General features: G+C 35.5%; 1 protein-coding gene across 1 annotated transcript in view; it reads right to left on the reverse strand.

Annotated features, from left to right (window-relative positions):
* Positions 1-17,664, reverse strand: part of LOC105490028 (unc-13 homolog C) — a 699,235-nt gene that overhangs the window by 215,265 nt on the left and 466,306 nt on the right. The window contains exon 18 of the mRNA XM_011755257.3: positions 8,359-8,444. Coding sequence (XP_011753559.2) covers positions 8,359-8,444 — 86 coding nt within the window. The remainder of the gene's footprint in view (positions 1-8,358; positions 8,445-17,664) is intronic.

Genomic DNA, 17,664 nt, shown 5'->3' on the forward strand with positions numbered 1-17,664 from the left:
AGATGGTACATGGCTGAAAAACTAATAGCAGAAAAATGATAGAAAAAAATATAAAGTTAAATATATAATTTTCACTTAAGTGAAAAACTACCATGTTATGATACTGACATATGCAAAATGCAGTTAGCTCATTCCCTTGTTTTCAGCCAATACCAACTTTATTTTCTTGATTGAACTCTTACTGTATTTTTTCTCCTGGCACTAATGGCTTTCTATAGATTTTTGTATTCAAATGCTGCATTCAAATACCTTGCCCAAGAGATGGGATCATTCACCAGGAATATCTTAATTTGTTTGAAGAGAAAACATTTTTATGCAGAAATATAACATTTTCTTTACGTATATTTAGAAATAAAGAGCTAGGTACACAAAGACAGGCCCCACATTGTGTCAAACTCCAAATATTGCTGGGGAAATTATCTATATGTCATATTATATTGGCAAATTTATCAACATAGAAATATATCTGACTATATCTAAAATATATATTTTGTGAGATTTAAGGTGGCATAATATATTTTTTAAATATTCAATTATTATTTTTTGAATAGGAATATTCAATTTTAAATGAAATTCCAAAGTTTCATACTCTATGAAGCTTATTTTTAAAAGCAGTGTTGTTAAACTGCGAGCTTCAACCCCTCAGTGGGTCATAACATCAATTTAGAGGGTTATGACCAGAATTTAAATATATATACGTAAATTATATGCAATATATCATATATGTATCCTATATATTGTAAACATGTAATATCTTCATGTATATACAGACACATATATATAATGTACATTCACACCTATGAAGAAATAAAATTTCAGAATTTGTTATCTTTATCATGATGTTTACGTTTCATGAAGTTTTTGGTTTGGTTGTGTGTGTGTGTGTGTGTGTGTGTGTGTGTACTATATTGCTGTAAAAGTGTATTCTCTTTTTGCTTTGGATTGTGACCAAAACATGTACAAACAGAAAAAAGGAAAAGCCATCAAAAACAGAAAAAAAGTAGTAAAGAAGTGAACAAATAACCAGGCTAAATAAAAAGATTCAGATACAATAAAGGTTTGGGGAAGAAAAAAAGAGTTGGAGATGTTTGGGAGTGTTGTGATGGATGGGATGGTCAGGGTAGGGTTGTAAAGGAAGGTGACCATGAAATGAGACTTGAAGAAAGGAAAGGAGCCCTCTAAGAAGAGAAGGGAAACAGCTTCATAGGCAGAGAAGCAAGCAAATATGAATGCCCTGGTGTGGGAACACATTTGTCTCAGCTAAGGAAGAGTCATGAGGACAGTGTGGCTACATTTGAGTGAGAGGAAACTGAAGAGGTAAAGTTGGAAAGATGAGTAGAACCCAGACTACATGCTACATTATAAGCCATAGTAAAAATAATGGATTTTGGTCAATTGAAAGAGGAAGCCTTTGGAAACTTCTACATACCAGAGAATGTCTTGATGTAATCTAAGTGTGTGAAAGTCAATCAGAATGTTATGGGCTAATGGATCATAAGAAAGCAAGAGTGGAAATGTGCAAACTACTTAGAGGGCTATTATAGGTATCAAAGTGAAGGGGGCCTGTAGCTAGAACTAGTTGGAGGTAGTAGAGATGGAGAGAAGTGTGAGAGCCAAATATGCTTTGGAGGTAGAACAGGTAAGTATTTATGGATTTGTCTATGTCAAGTGTCTGGAGATGGTGGTAGAGTAAGAGAAATAAGGAATCAAAGATAATGTCTGATAATCCACAAATAGTAACATATTTTGCTGTAATAAAAAAAAGACCAAGAGAGGAATAGGATGTGGGTGAGAAGGTTGTACTTCTAGGTTTACTTTAAACATTTAAGTTAGAGATGTCTAATGGACATGCCTTTCATCCATATCGCTGATTAAATCTTATATGTTTATTTGTGTAATTATTTGCTTATTGTAAAGTAAAAAGTTTCTCAAGGCAGGGATCATGCCTGTTGTGTTGCATTGAGCCTTGCTAGCATAATGACTGGCACACAGCAAGCATTCTGGGGATTCCTTAAATACATATTATATAAGTGTTTGCATTAATGAAAAAGTAAATGACTTATTTGTGATTAATTTTCCTTTGGTGATCATTTTTTATCAAATAAACTAAGTTTTAACACCACATAGTTTCTACTTCCATAAGGATGAGCCAAGAACGATGAGATGTCTACAAAGAACCATGCAGATGGGTTCATTTGCTAGTTAAATCACCTGCTTCCACAAACGGTTTTCTAGTGCACTGGTTCTTAACTTTGGTGCACATTAGGTGCAACTGGAAGTTTTGTTAAAACAAGAATTGCTGGGCCCTATTCCCAGGATGTCTGATTAGGTAGATGTGGGGTGGGGCCCAAGAATTTGCATTTCTACCAACTGCGCAGCTGATGCTGCTGGTTCAGGGATAATCACTGCTCTAGAAAGCAAAAGTTCTGAAACTGGGGTTCATGGACCCTTGGAAGAAGTCAATGATTGGGCTACAGGGCATTTGTATACATATCTTTGAGAGAATATACGCAGAGTTTTGATGTGTAGGCTATTTAGCATTTTTCTAGTAATACAGTCTACATATTTTATCAGATTTTCAAAGAAGGCCTCTAAAACGTAATTAACATTATGATAACGGTACTCAATCGTGAATACATCAATCTAGTATGAATACATACTAGAACCACCAGGAATCTGGGCTCTTCCATTCAATTGCAATGTAATTTCAGGCAACATAACCTCTCTAAAAGGGGAATAATGATAGTATTTATTTCAGAGGTTTGTTGTGGGAATCAAATAAGTTAATATTTGTAAATCATTTAAACCAGTAACTAGCAAGTGCTAAATAGGCAATTGCTAAATAAGATTAAAAATCTGGGTATGTTTCAAAAGGCCGAGGCTCTACCCCTGGTGATTCTAATGTATAGTCAGTGTTGAAAACCACTGTTCTGAAATGAAGAGAGCACAATAGACCAATGAATGCCTTTCCTGAAAGTGTCTGGTTAATCTCTTCTCAGTGAACCAGAATTCCCTTCCCAGAGGAGCTTGCTAGGAAAACTAGAGAGGGTTAACATCTTAGACAATAATCTATTTTTATAAAATTTCAAGTTATTTCTTGCTCACCTCATTTTCTTGTTGTTATGGGAAGAGCTGAGGGAAATGAAGCCAAAGGAAAAAAAATATGGTTTTATCCACATTGACTATTATTTTTGTTTAAAATCATCACAAACAAAAACCTTACCTAAAATAAGAATATGCTAATATTATACAGAAATGATCAGAGAGGCAAATGCTAATTGTGTTAGCCAGGCTTCAAGATGACACCTGTGATCCTTGACTCTTAGCGTTCATATCCTTGTATACTCTCTCCCACGCTGAACAAGCGGAACTGTGCGACCAATGAGATATCGTAGAAGTGACTGAGTGTGGCTTCACAGTATAGATAATAAAGATGGCAGCTTCTGCCTTTTCTCTTGCATTGCCCACTTTGGGAAAAGCTAGCAGCTGTATCTTGGAGATGGTCAAGGAGTTTGTGGAGAGGTCCATGCTGAGAACAACTGAAGTCTCTTGCTGACAGTCTGCAACTACTCAACAGCCATATGAGTATGTCACCTAGGAAAGCAATCCCCCAGCCCGACAGTTCTTCAACAATAGCAGCTACTTATGTATGTTGCCAGGCACTATATTTTGGGATAATTCATTATATAGTAATAGGTAACTGACACACTAACGCTAAACCTTATACTTTTTAGGTATCCAAGCTGAGAGTTTCTCTTTTACTCTTTTGGTGCTACTGCAGGGTATCTGTTCATTTTATTCTTTTCTGACTCCTTAAGCCCACCAAAAATAATTAGCTACTAAAACAATTAACTAGAAAAGTGGGTATGTTGTACAAAGGAGAGAGAAAGATAACCTAGTCTTAGCCTTATAGTCTCCTGAGGCCTCACATATGAGAGGAAAAAAAAAGTTGTCACACTTGAGTGAGCACCAAGGTCAACAGTGAGAGACCAGCTGTATCCATGACGACACGGACTCTACATTGAGTTAACAAGAAATTTAAATTCTAATACCATCTCAAACAAAAAATGTGAGAAAGTTCAGTGTTTTCTAGGAACACAGATGACCAGGTAACTTAACTAAATCCTTGAAGGTCAGTGTCCACTGTTGCTCCTTATTTCAAAACCAAAGAGTCAGAATTATATGAGATAAAACTAGAATCTTAGAGTTTGAGTTCAGGCAGGGATAAAATAACCATCAAGACCTTATGTTCTATCTATATAGTGACCATGTACTAATTAAAAATATCTAAACAGGTAATGCTCCATATCCTGATTCTAATACCAGCTCAGTGGGTTTTTGGAAACTCATTTCCATTTACGTGAGATTCTGCTAGAGTTCACCTTGTATAACAGAAAGACAGACTTAAAAGTTACTGAATTTATTAGCCGTTGAACTTCTAATAATATCAGAACACACAGCTGTGTGTTCAACAAATATATTTGCCTGTACTACAAGTGGGACCGCATTCATAGCCTGAGAAGTTAGTGTAGCCCTGTTCTTACCATTTGATTACGTTTTAAGTTGGACCAGAGAAAGTGGCTGACCAGTTAATTACATACTTACTCTGAAATATTCATCTCTATCAAAAGAGCATGGCATATTACTCAGGTAAACACATTTTAATTATCTTTTACTGAAATAGATAACAAAGTGATTTAGATTGTCAAAGGTGTACCTGAATAATAGCATTACAAACACTCCTAGATGTCTATTTTTCTTCTGTTATTTAGAAACCAAATATTTTAGTCAGCATGTTTCCAGATTAGGTATACAGAGCTCGCCTTCTCTATCTACTCCAGATATATAAAACAAGTAGTTTCAACTTAATTGCAAGGGAGGAGGGAGTGCGCGGGTTGGAAGGGAACTGCCAGTGGAGGAAACTGTGAAATGCACTTACTGTAAGTGTGAAAGAGGATCTGTGCTTCCAAGTTTAGGCCAATCGAATTAACACTGCTGCTTTCCTTCAATGTAAAGTTGAAAGGAGGCAAGAATCTCCTAAATTTCTGAGATGTATGTTTAGAGGTCAGAAGCAGATGCTAATAAGTTTCATTTCTTGCTTCCATTTTATTGTCTTTTATGCTCATTCCCACATGGCCACTTCCAGCTCATCAGTGTATGTGGGATATATTTGCCACCCCCCCACCGCCCACCATCCCAGTTTTTAATTATAATGTGTTTATTTCCTTATTTTGATTTCAGATCTTTTGGAAGGGATAACCACGATGCCCCAAATACTTTAGTGTGTTTAACTTCTTGGAAAGCCCTGAGTGCACCAGGTACTCATAAGATATAGATAAAGAAGAGGCAGGGCAGACAGGATGTGGGAAGAAACACGCAGAACAAGCAGAGGAAGGTGAGGCTGAAACACATCTGTCCACTTTGGTCTTGCCCTGCTTCTCAACGTCTATTCTCCCTGATCTCCATTTCCCCACTAAAATGACATAGGGGATTAAATGGAATATTTTCAGACTTTGTATTAGATAGCCTGACAGCTGATTTTTATTAACCAGTCTGTGAAATCTGTTTGATGGCTAAAATGTGGCTTTATCTCATAAAAGCAGCATCTTGCCATATGTTCTGTGGGTTGTGTTTGCTAATGTAAAATAGATTGTTATATATTAGAAAGCCTTTGGGTAAGGATTGAGGCTAAAAGGCATTCTGATGAGCTAAAACTTTACTATTCTGTCGTGCAAATATCAGTATGGGCAATTAAACTGATGAACAATGTAACTTTGATATAGAACGGACTAGAAAACAGCTACTCAGGAGGTTGAGACAGGAGAATGGCTTGAATCAGGGAGTTGGAGGTTCCAGTGAGCCAAGATCACGCCACCGCACTCTAGCCTGGCGACAGAGCAAGACTCTGTCTTGGAAAAAAAAAAAATACAACTGCCTGGCTATAATATAAATGAAAATAATTCTGAATTATGTCGCTAATCTACACATATGTATTCATTTACACACTGCTTTAGTGCACCTTAGATTTTCATGTAACCATTATTTATTGAGCAACTACTACATGCCAGACTTGTGTTAAGGACTGACACATGGTTAACATAGCTTTTATTTTCAAAAAGCTCTAATCTCATATAGTTGAAAATGTCACTAATAAGACCATCTATTCTACTAAAAAGCACTAAAACATTTTAATCTTCAAAATATATATGAAGTATGCTGAATCATAGTTAAACATGGAAAATATGGTTATGAAGAATTGTACGTAAGTCCTCAGTTAAATTTACTCTAAGACTTAGATTTATATGATAACCCATATGTGCTTAAGTAATATGTGCTTAATTTATATGATATGATATTTATATGATATTTATTTATGATATTTATTTATATGATATTTATTTATATCATATAAAATATCATATTTAATATTTATTTATATTTAAATGTCATATTTAAATATTTATCATATTTAAATATCAATTTAATATGATATTTATTTATATATTTATTTATATCATATAAATTATATGATATTACTTTATATGATATGATATATGATATTAATAACCCATATGTGCTTAATTTATATGATAACCCATATTGCTTAAGTAATTGCATAAATGGTGGTACCAATAACTGCTACAGGGAACAGCAGAGAAGAGTAGGTTCTGTCAGAGGAGATTAAGAATCTATATCGACCCTAAAAATGTTCAGATGCCTAATAGCCTTTCAAGGAGGGTGGGAGAATGCAGTGAACGCTATCTGAAAAAAATGTATTTGCTCAGTGGACTGGTGGTTCTTGTCTGATTTAAGAGATAATGTTGGGGTCCCAAAGAGACAGTGAAAGCAGAGAGATGTAAAAGGATGTGGTTAGTAGGAGGCAAAGACGGAAGAGGTAGGAAGGGCTGGGTCATGAATAAACTGTAGAAGAAAAACCTCATTGCAAAGTAAGGAATTGCACCTCTGAGCAGTTCTGGTGTGATTTTAAAGATTAGATAAGCCTCTCTATTTGTGAGTGGAAGAGGCTGACTTTATCAGAAAACTAGATGTTATGATCTATTGAGTACCTTTTTTTCCAAATGAGAAAAACTGAATGTTCCCTCTGCAACCTGGTACAGGAAAGCTATTAAACAGTAGCATGATATACATGAACTCTGTAAAACCTGTCTTACTCTCGCAACCTATTCTCCATATTGTAATCAAAATGATTTTTCTAAGTTGCAAATCTAAGACATGCACCTACTGAAAATCCTTTATGGGACTTCGTTTTTCTCAGCACACAGAGTCAAACTCCTCACAACGGCCCAGAAGGCCCTGTCTGCTGGTCCCTGCTAATTTCTCCTGTCTTACTTCTTGCTACCTCTTTCTTGCTCATTGGGCCTACTGAGTTCTCTCTTCTCAAATGCACCTTGTGCTTTCTCTAATTGCTAGTGCTCTGTCTTACCAAAAGCTCTTCTTACTCCTACCTATCCTTTAGGTCTTTATCAACGTTACATTTTCTTAGAGGAATTTCCCGCAGTAAGCCTGCCTTGTTCCCTAGCCCCAGGTCTGATGTAGGTGCTTCTCCAGACATTCCGTCATCATTAGTCCTCACCACTCCATATTGCAACTGTTTGCATTCTTGTAGCCCTCCTCCATAATCTTGATGAGGGTGGGGACCAGGGCTATCTTGTTCACTGTTGCATCCCCTACATCCAGTGTGCCAATGGTCATTTAGTATCTATGGGCTCAATATATATTTACTGAATAAGTACAAATAAATTTTTCTACTAGGTTGTTAGTTTCTAGAGGACAGTAACCTGGTCTATGCTTCTATCTCTAACTGTAAACACAATGTGGGTGCACAAAGAATATTTATAGAATTATTTAACTTAGAGCTGTATTTCTCCTTTTCTACATCGTATGATTTGTACTTATTCAGAGTGGAGTTTCGGGTAAAGACCTCTGCCATTGTTCTTGTGTAAACTTGGTAGAATTTTGACCCGCCTCCCCGTGGATACTATTTCCAAGTCTATGCAGACAAATATCTGGATTAACTACTCATCCACCTCCTCAATATGGCCTGTTTTGGTAAATGAACTACATCAAGTATTCTTACATATGAGCATAATCCTATCAGTGAAATACTCTTACGAGCCCAGAACTTAGACCATATAATTAAAAACGAATATACTTCTTTAGGGCTTTTTGTGTACTTTGAGACCTTATCTTTCTACCATATGGAAATAAGTTTTAGAACTAAATTGATCACAATAATTAATGTTTTAACGTTTCAATTCTTAACATTTAAAGCCAAGAACACAAAATCACCATTTAACTCTAACATGTAGGTGAATAAGTATAAATATTTATAATTACCTTCTAATGCATATTTCATATCCAGAGCAAAAAGAGTCCACATAATTTCGGCACTTATTTTTCCCATGTTCAGCTCTTGAGGAAACCTAAAACCAAACACATTTAATTAGTGTATGAGGAAGAATAACATGCCTGCAAACCAAAATACATCATTTTACACATCTACCACAGTAGTTATTATATAGTTCATAAACACTGTTATTTATGACATTTCTCTTTATGAACTGTCATAAGTAAAAAAAAAAAAAAAGTTACACACTAGAGTTTAATGTTAAAAAGTTATTGGATCGTAAGAAAACAGACTTCATTATATCAGTGCCAAAGTAACAGTGACTGGGGCTGCCTGTGGATGTCTTGTGATGAGTGTTTGTGTCTCAAGAGCCCCTTTGGTTTTATCGAAGACTTCTTCTCCTTCTCCTTCTCCTTCTCCTTCTCCTTCTCCTTCTCCTTCTCCTTCTCCTTCTCCTTCTTCTCCTTCTCCTTCTTCTTTTTTGTTTTGAGACGGAGTCTCACTCGGTCTCCCAGGCTGGAGTGCAATGGTGCCATTTTGGCTCACTGCAATCTCCTGGGTTCAAGCAATTCTCCTGCCTCAGCCTCCCAAGTAGCTGGGATTACAGGCGTGTGCCACCACACCCAGCTAATTTTTTGTATTTAGTAGAGACAGGGTTTCACTATGTTGGTTCAGGCTAGTCTGGAGTTCCTGATCTCAGGTGATCCACCTGCCTTGGCCTCCGAGAGTGCTGAGATTACAGGCATGAGCCACCATACCTGGCTGACTCCATCTTTTTATGTCTCACTTTCGAGGATAGATCAGAAGAAGGTGAATAGCAAATACCATATGACACCAAAAAAATCACAACTCATATATATCCCTCAGCCATTTTCCTTGAAGGACACTTAAGTACTTTTATTTTTTCTATTATCTATTATCCTTATGTGAATTATTTCAACAAAGATTCCTCACTCCCTCTGGCAAAATGGCTCCTGGTGGACACCCCCACTAATCTGTATTCCAGAACTTCCAGGCAGGTCTGTGTTTAGACTAAACAAGCTTAGGTTAAAAACAAGATTCTGACTGCTTCTAAACATTTATTTTGTTTGCATGTGTATTCAATCTCATGAAAAGGCTCCTAAGTAATACAAGCCCAATGAATATGATGACCGAGTCTTTTTATTACAATGTAAACACTCACTCCACGCCAGAATGTAAGACTGGAAGTATTTTCTCTCTATATATATATATACAGACGTGCACACATGAATAAAAATATTTATATCAAGGAACAGAGCTAGCTCTCACATTCATCTACATTTGGGGGTTCAAATAAAAAAAGAGTATAATCCTGTATGGAAAGCATTACCTAAGGAAATATGACTTCAAGACAACCTCAAGTAAGAAAAGACTATTGACACATACAGAACTACTCTAGTCCATATTTCCATCAAAATTTGAGTGTGTTGGATCAGTTTCCCTTACTGACTGCCAGTTTTATCAATTTGTCTAATAAGGCATTCAATTTTGAAACTTAAATCCAGAAGCTTTATATTTATCAAGTATTTAAGTTCAGATCTCTTCTACAAAATTTAATACAACCTGAATACATATAAATTAGTTTTCAACATTAAATTTTACTTTATTGATATAACAATAACCCCAGGTAAACAATTTATTTCAAAAGGTTTCATCTGAGCATAAATACTAGCATCATACATTTTGTAGTCCATTAGATTTTATGTAGTTAGTATGCAGCATCAAAATTATAAGTGATATAATAAGAGTGCTTTTTGCTTATAAAAAGACAAAATTGCTTAGTTATTTTGATTTATTTAAATCAAGAATAAGATTATATTAGCTTTACAGTACAATATACAGGAAACAAAGATATTCACACAAAAAACAAGAATATCTCTTATAAACATAGATCTTCAACAAAAAATATCAAATTTAATCTCACAATATACAAAATGAATAATACATTATGATCAAGAGAGGTTTATCCCAAAAATGCAACATTAATTCAACCTTCAAAAATCAATCAACATAATTTACTGTATTGTTAGACTATGGAAGAAAAATTTTATGATCATCTCAATAGATGCTGAAAAGGTATTTGATATTCATTCATTCATGATTTTAAATCCCTCTGAAAGAGAGTAACTAAAGTGAACTTTTTTAACCTCATAAAGAGAATCTACAAAACCCTACTGCTAAAATTATAGTTATGTCTCACACTTGATACTTAAGGATGAAGGCAGTGATGTTGACTCTCAGTATTTCTACATAACATTATACTGGAGTTCTTAAGTTCTGTTAAAATGCAAGAAAAATACGTAAGAGGCATATAGATAGCAAAGGAAGCAATACAACTCTTCAAAGAGAACATGATTTTCTACATAAAAAATGGCATACTAAAAATTGTCTGCATAGAAAATGTCTAAAAAACTAATTTAAGAAGCTACAAAATATAAGGTCACAGAATACGAATTCATATATTTCTGTATACTACCAATGGACTATTGGAAATTGAAATTAAAATAACAGTATCATTTATAATAGCATCTGATATGGTTTTGCTCTGTGTCCCCACCCAAATCCCATCTCAAATTGTAATCCCTACATGTTGAGGGAGGGATCTGTAATCCCCATGGGGGCACTTTCCTCTACGCTGTTTTCTTATAGTGAGTGAGTGCTCACAAGATCTGATGGTTTTAAAAGTGTTTGCCAGTTCACTCCTGTGCTCTTGTCTCTCTCCTCCTGCCTTGTGAAGACGCTGCTTGCTTCCCCTCAGCCTTCAACTGTGATTATGTTTCCTGAGGCTTCCCTCACCATATGGAACCGTGAGTCAATTAAACCTCTTTCCTTTATAAATTACTCAGTCTCAGGCATCTTTTCTTTTCTTTTTTTTTTTTTTAGATGAAGTCTCACTCTGTCCCCTAGGCTGGAGTGCAGTGGTGCAATCATGGCTCACTGCAACCTCCACCTCCTGGGTTCAAGCGATTCTCCTGCCTCAGCTTCCCGAGTAGCTGGGACTACAGGCATGCACCTTATAGCAGGGTCAGAATGCACTAATGCAGCATCAAAAGTTATTAAATACTTAGTTATAAATCTAATATAATATGCATAAGATTTATATGAAGAAAACTATAAAGTATTGAAAAACGAAATAAGGCCTAAATCGATATATTGTATTTATAGGCTGATATACTCAATAATGTTAGAATTTTATCTTTTAGCAAATTGATTCATAGATTCAATGCAATCTCAATCAAAATTCTAGCAGAATTTCTTGTGGAAATCAACAAACTGATTCTAAAATTGGCATAGCAAAGTAAAAACACCAGAAGATGAAAAAAATGCTGTTGTTTTTTTTTTAAAGTAAAGAACAAACTTTACTTGTATTTGCAGCTTTCTATGAAAATATAATAATTCACACAGAATGTCTTCAAATACAAGAGTGGCTAATTTTCAACAATGTGTAACAGTATGTCAGTGAAGAAAGGACAGTCTTTTCAACAAGAGATGCTAAAATACTTGAATATTTGCAGGCAAAAAAGAAAAAATCTTGACTCATACCTTGCACCAAATTAAACATCTAACTCAAAATGGACCACAGACCAAAATGCCAAACCTAAAGCCATAAAACTTTTTAAAGAGAACATAGTAGAAAATCTTTGCGACCTTATATTAGGCAAAACTTGTCTAGATGTGTAACCCATAAAATATTGATAAATTGAACTTCATGAATTAAAATCTGATCTTCAAAAGACTTTGTTGAGAAAACAGAAAGGTAAGCCACAGACAGGGAGAAAAAAATGTGCAAAACATGTGTCTGATAAAGGATTTATATCTAGGATATATACATTATACTAAAATCTCAGTAATAGAGAAAAAACATTACCCAATAAAAATGGGCAAATGATTTGAATGACACTTCAGAAGAGAAAAAAATTAGATGGGAAATAAACACATGCAAATAGGCTCAACATTATTAGTCATTAGATACTTGCCGATAAAATTATGATGTGATACTACATGTCTATTAGAATAGCTTAAAAAAACAAAAGGCAAAAGCCCAATACTATTAAGGGCTAGCAAAGATGCAAGTGTGCAGAGGAGCTGGAACTCTGACACATTGCTTCTGAGAATGGAAAATGTTATAGTTGTTTTGGAAAGCAGTTTGGCAAATGACATTTTCTATAGAATTGGAAAAAAACATTCTAAATTCATATGGAACCAAGAAAGAACCCAAACATACAAAACAATCTTAAGAAAAAAGAACCAAGCCAAATATATCACACTACCTAACTTCAAATTATACTACAAGACTACAGTAACCATAACAGCATGATACTGGCACCAAGAAAGACACATAGAACAATGGAACAGAACAGAGAGCCCAGAAATAAGGCCACACACCTACAACCCATCTGATCTTTCACAAAGCTGACAAAAGCAATGGGGAAACAACTCCCCATTCAATAAATGATGCTGGGATAACTGGCTAGTCATGTGCAGAAGACTGAAACTGGATCTTTTTCACCATATACAAAAATCAACTCAAGATGAATTAAAGACTTCATGTAAAACTGAAAACGATAAAAACCCAGAAGAACACCTAGAAAATGCCATTCTGGGCATAGGCCCTGGCAAAGATTTTATGATGACCCCAAAAGCAATTGCAACGAAAAGAAAAATTGACAAGTGGAATTTAATTAAAGTAAAAAGCTTCTGCAGAGCAAAAGAAACTATCAATAGAGTAAAGGGACATCCTTCAGAAGGGGAGAAAATACTTGCAAAGTATACATCTGGCAAAGGTCTAATATCCAGAATCTATAAGAAACTTAAACAAGTCAATATGTGAAAACAACACGCAACACCATTAAACATGAACAAAGAACATGAACAGAGACTTCTCAAAAGAAGACATACACATGGCCAACAAGCGTGTGAAAAAATGCTTGACATCGCTAATCACTACAGCAATGCAGATCAAAACCACCATGAGATATTACCTCACATTGGTCAGAATGGCAATCATTGAAAAGTAAAAACATAACAGATGCTGGTGAGGTTGCAGAGAAAAGGGAATGATTATACACTGCTGGTAGGAAACAGCCACGGGGGAAAACAGTTTGGAGATTTCTCAAAGGACTTAAAATAGAACTACCATTTGACTCAGCAGTCTCTTTACTGGGCATATAACCAAAAGAAAACAAATCTTTCTACCAAAAAGACACATGCACTTGTATGGTCATCACAGCACTATTCATAATAAACAAAGACATAGAAGTCAAGCTACAAGCCCATACACAGTGGACTGGATAAAGAAATTGTGTACCGTAGGATACTACATAGGTATAAAAAAGAATAAAATCATGTTCTTTGCAACAGCATGGATGGAGCTGGAGGTCATTATTGTAAGTGAATTAACTCAGGAACACAAATTAAATATCAGATGTTCTCACTTATAAGTGGGAGCTAACTATTGAGTACATATGGACACAAATAAAGGAACAACAGACATTGGGACCTCCTTGAGGGTAAAGGGTGGGAGAAGAGTACGGATCTAAAAGCTACCTATTGGCTACTATGCTTGTAGCTGTTTTGGAAAGCAGTTTTGGCATTTCTCATAGGATTAGAAAAAATTCTAATATATAACCAAGAATTAGATGCTTATCATCTGGGTGACGAAATAATTTGTATATCAAACCCCCATGACTTACAATTTACCCATGTAGCAAACCTGCCTACGTACCCACTGAACCTCAAATAAAAGTTGGAAAGAAAAAGCAAAACAAAAACCACCATTTAAAATAAAACAACAAACTGGAAAAATATATCCAGCTTATATAAAAGACAAAAAGAGAATATTATTAACATAAAAAGAACATGTAATATTATTAACATGTTAAAAATCTATAGAAAAAAATGAAAGAAAAAGTGGCTGAGATGAAAGGGAAATTAAAAAAAAAATCAAAGCCTAATAAACACAAGAAAGGAGCTGTTCACCTTAATAAGAGTAAAAATTTTCTACTTATCAGACTGGAAACAATTTAAAAATTGATGAAAATTCAGGCTTTCTTTTTTTGAAGTTGATTTTCTCATAGTTATCTAATGACTCTCTACAGGCGTTCAGTTCTTCTGCTATACCAATATCTGTGTTATTCCTATCACTTTCTCTTCTCTGTGCCGCAGGAGTCCCCTCATTGGCTGCATCATCCTGATGTTAAATGATACCACGGAAAAATATGCAGCTATTGAAATGATCAAGGCAGAACTCTTTCAATTGACATGAATAGATGTCTCTCAGGCAGTATTAGGTGAATAAAGCAAATTATTGATTAACATATAAGATGATCGTATATTTCATAAAAAACACTATGAAAGCAAACATTATTAAATGAATTTCTATGTTTATATGTGTGAAAAAGTTAGCTGGAAGAAAACACACCAAACTACTGAAAATTTATAAAGCTTCGGTTGGGGAGTCATGCTTTTAAGTTTTACTGATTTACTTCACAGAAATGATCTAAAAACGTTAGAACTCTTATTTTCTACTTCATGCAGCCTGTGAAGGTGAATATGATTATTTCTGTGATCATAACATTTTTAAAACTCAATTTTGAAGTAGAATCAATGGGAGTTTTACTATACACATGAGTTATTTTAAAAGATGGATAATAATAATGTGTTTCCCACAAAACCCCTATTCAGTTGTTATTATTTCTAATTTAAAAATTGGTGGTCAGGAGTTAAGCCCTGAGATATCTCCAGTAAAGAAAAAACAATATTCAATGAGTATACTAGAACATGAAACAAATCAAAGACAGAATCAGAAATAGAGCCTATGGTTCTTGCCCATGTTTCTTTTTACTTTTTTTTTTTTTTTTGAGACGGAGTCTCGCTCTGTCGCCCAAGCTGGAGTGCAGTGGCGCGATCTTAGCTCACTGCAAGTTCCACCTCCCGGGTTCACGCCATTCTCCTGCCTCAGCCTCCCGAGTAGCCGGGGATACAGGCGCCGGCCACCACACCCGGCTAATTTTTCGTATTTTTAGTAGAGATGGGGTTTCACTATGTTAGCCAGGATGGTCTCGATTTCCTGACCTCGTGATCTGCCCACCTTGGCCTCTCAAAGTGCTGGGATTATAGGTGTGAGCCACCGCACCCGGCCTATTCTTTTCTTTTACAATAAAAAAATTCCCATGCATTGAAAATGTTTATACAGTTAACAATTTCTTTCCTTTTTGGTATTAGGCTATTGGATTTTTCCTCAGAATACTTACAGTTTAAATTACTGCCTTCATGTTTTATGTAGCAGTCCCTCTTTAAATTTAAATCTCAAGATCTACTTCTTGCTAAGATCTACTTCTATACAGAAAACAATATTTGGGGTCTGAGGCCTCATTCTGATCAGTGTTAGAAGTTTTGCTCTATTATAATACATTATGATACGCTGGTTTCAATTTTGGTTGTGCTATTACCTGTAGAGATAATAGACATCTCATGATAGAAAATAAAAAGAATGTAACGTTTCTTTCTTTAACAGTTACACAAGTTCTCCTGAAGCCTGTATTTTATTTTACCTTACCTCCACTCTATGGTACTTTTTGTACTTTCAGAATTACATTTCTGACTCTTTCTTACGTATTTCATAGTTAAATTAATGGCAATACTATTTAGCTGATGAATTTAGATAGCTACCAGAGTCATCAGCCTCTGCCACGATCCACAGGGTCCCCTCCTTTGCATCCTCCGGGGAATTTTTTCTTTGGTCTACGTGTGGAATTTGCCTCTCGCTTCCCTATTCCCAATATCACACCCCCAATTCAAGTCATTATCTTCATTTGCCTCAATAATTGCACTATTAGTTTATGTTTTTGCCCCTATTTTTCCCTCTTCTGATACATCTATATTATCACCTAATTTGCCTTTTAAAAACACAGGCCATCATATTTCTAACTACTGCTTTAAAACCATAAATTGCTGGTCACACGTTTATTAGCATATAATAGTTTCAACTCATTAATACGACTATCCTGCTCTGATCATCTGGCCCCAACTTTCATTTCTTTCACTTTCATTCCCCAACCCTTACCATGAATAATCTAGCTGCCCCTAGTTTTTATTATTTCTTGACATGCCTGACATTCCATATATCTTCTGATCATTTTCCACCTTCCTGCTGTCTCTTCCTCTTAATTTCTATGAGATAATAACCTCTCTCTCTCCCTGGAAAGCACAGCCCAAGTGTCACCTCCCTTTAAGTCTTCTGTTGTATTCAAGGCAGAATTAGCAATGATTAAATGCTTGTGAATGATAAGGGCAAAGAGAGGTGCATAGTGACTATAAATGGGTCTGAGCTCGCTTAATATTAAGAATTAGTGACAGGATTGGTGCTTTTATACTGTAGAAATTACACAATTTTACTCTTGACACAAGGTCTCACTTAACTGGCACAATGTGATTGACATTTGCTTTGTAGTTCCAAACTGATGAAAATGAGGGGAATAATATTTTTTCTCTTTAACCAATTTTGTCTAGCATTATACAACATTTCTCCTGACAGGGTTCAGGACATGCTACCCCAAAATATGGCACCTTGGCAAATTGAATATTTCAAGTGGAAGGAATCTGAGAAATGGCACATGCAGTTAGGACTTTGTGATTTTCCCCTGAAGCAAGACATAAAACCTAGAAAGGGTTTTCTGATCTTCCTCTGAAGCAGGAAATAGGATCCTTATGTGAGAGCTGCTGCTCCTATACCAAAAGCAAAGAAAGAAGCATCCTTATCAAAAGGAACGTGAATGAGCAGGCCTTGCTGTTTCTCCAAGTTTACTGTATTTATACTTTTCTGCGGGCTTCTATACATGTCCCCACAACTCTCCACTTTTTGTCAAACCTAGCACAAAATATACTCAAATTTAGTCATTTATTCAGGTCTTTATTTCCTTTGAAGGCTCCCGTGTCATATAAAGCTTATGTTAAATAAATTTGTATGCTCTTCTCTTGTTAATGGATCTTGTTATAGTGACTACAGCTGAGGACTCAGAGGATAGAAGGAAAAGATATTCTTTCTCCCCTACACTTCTCTCACATAGCATCTCTTTACTACCTAACAGTATTAATTACATTTACACAGTCTTCCCAATACCTACATATGTATATAATTTTTTTCTCTCCATACTATTTTTTTTTTTTTTTGAGATGGAGTCTCACTCAGGCACTCAGGCTGGAGTGCAGTGGGCAATCTCTGCTCACTGCAAGCTCCACCTCCTGGGTTCACAGCATTCTCCTGCCTCAGCCTC

Source organism: Macaca nemestrina, chromosome 7 (assembly GCF_043159975.1).
Source record: "Macaca nemestrina isolate mMacNem1 chromosome 7, mMacNem.hap1, whole genome shotgun sequence".
In the NCBI taxonomy this organism is placed as follows: Eukaryota; Metazoa; Chordata; class Mammalia; order Primates; family Cercopithecidae; genus Macaca; species Macaca nemestrina.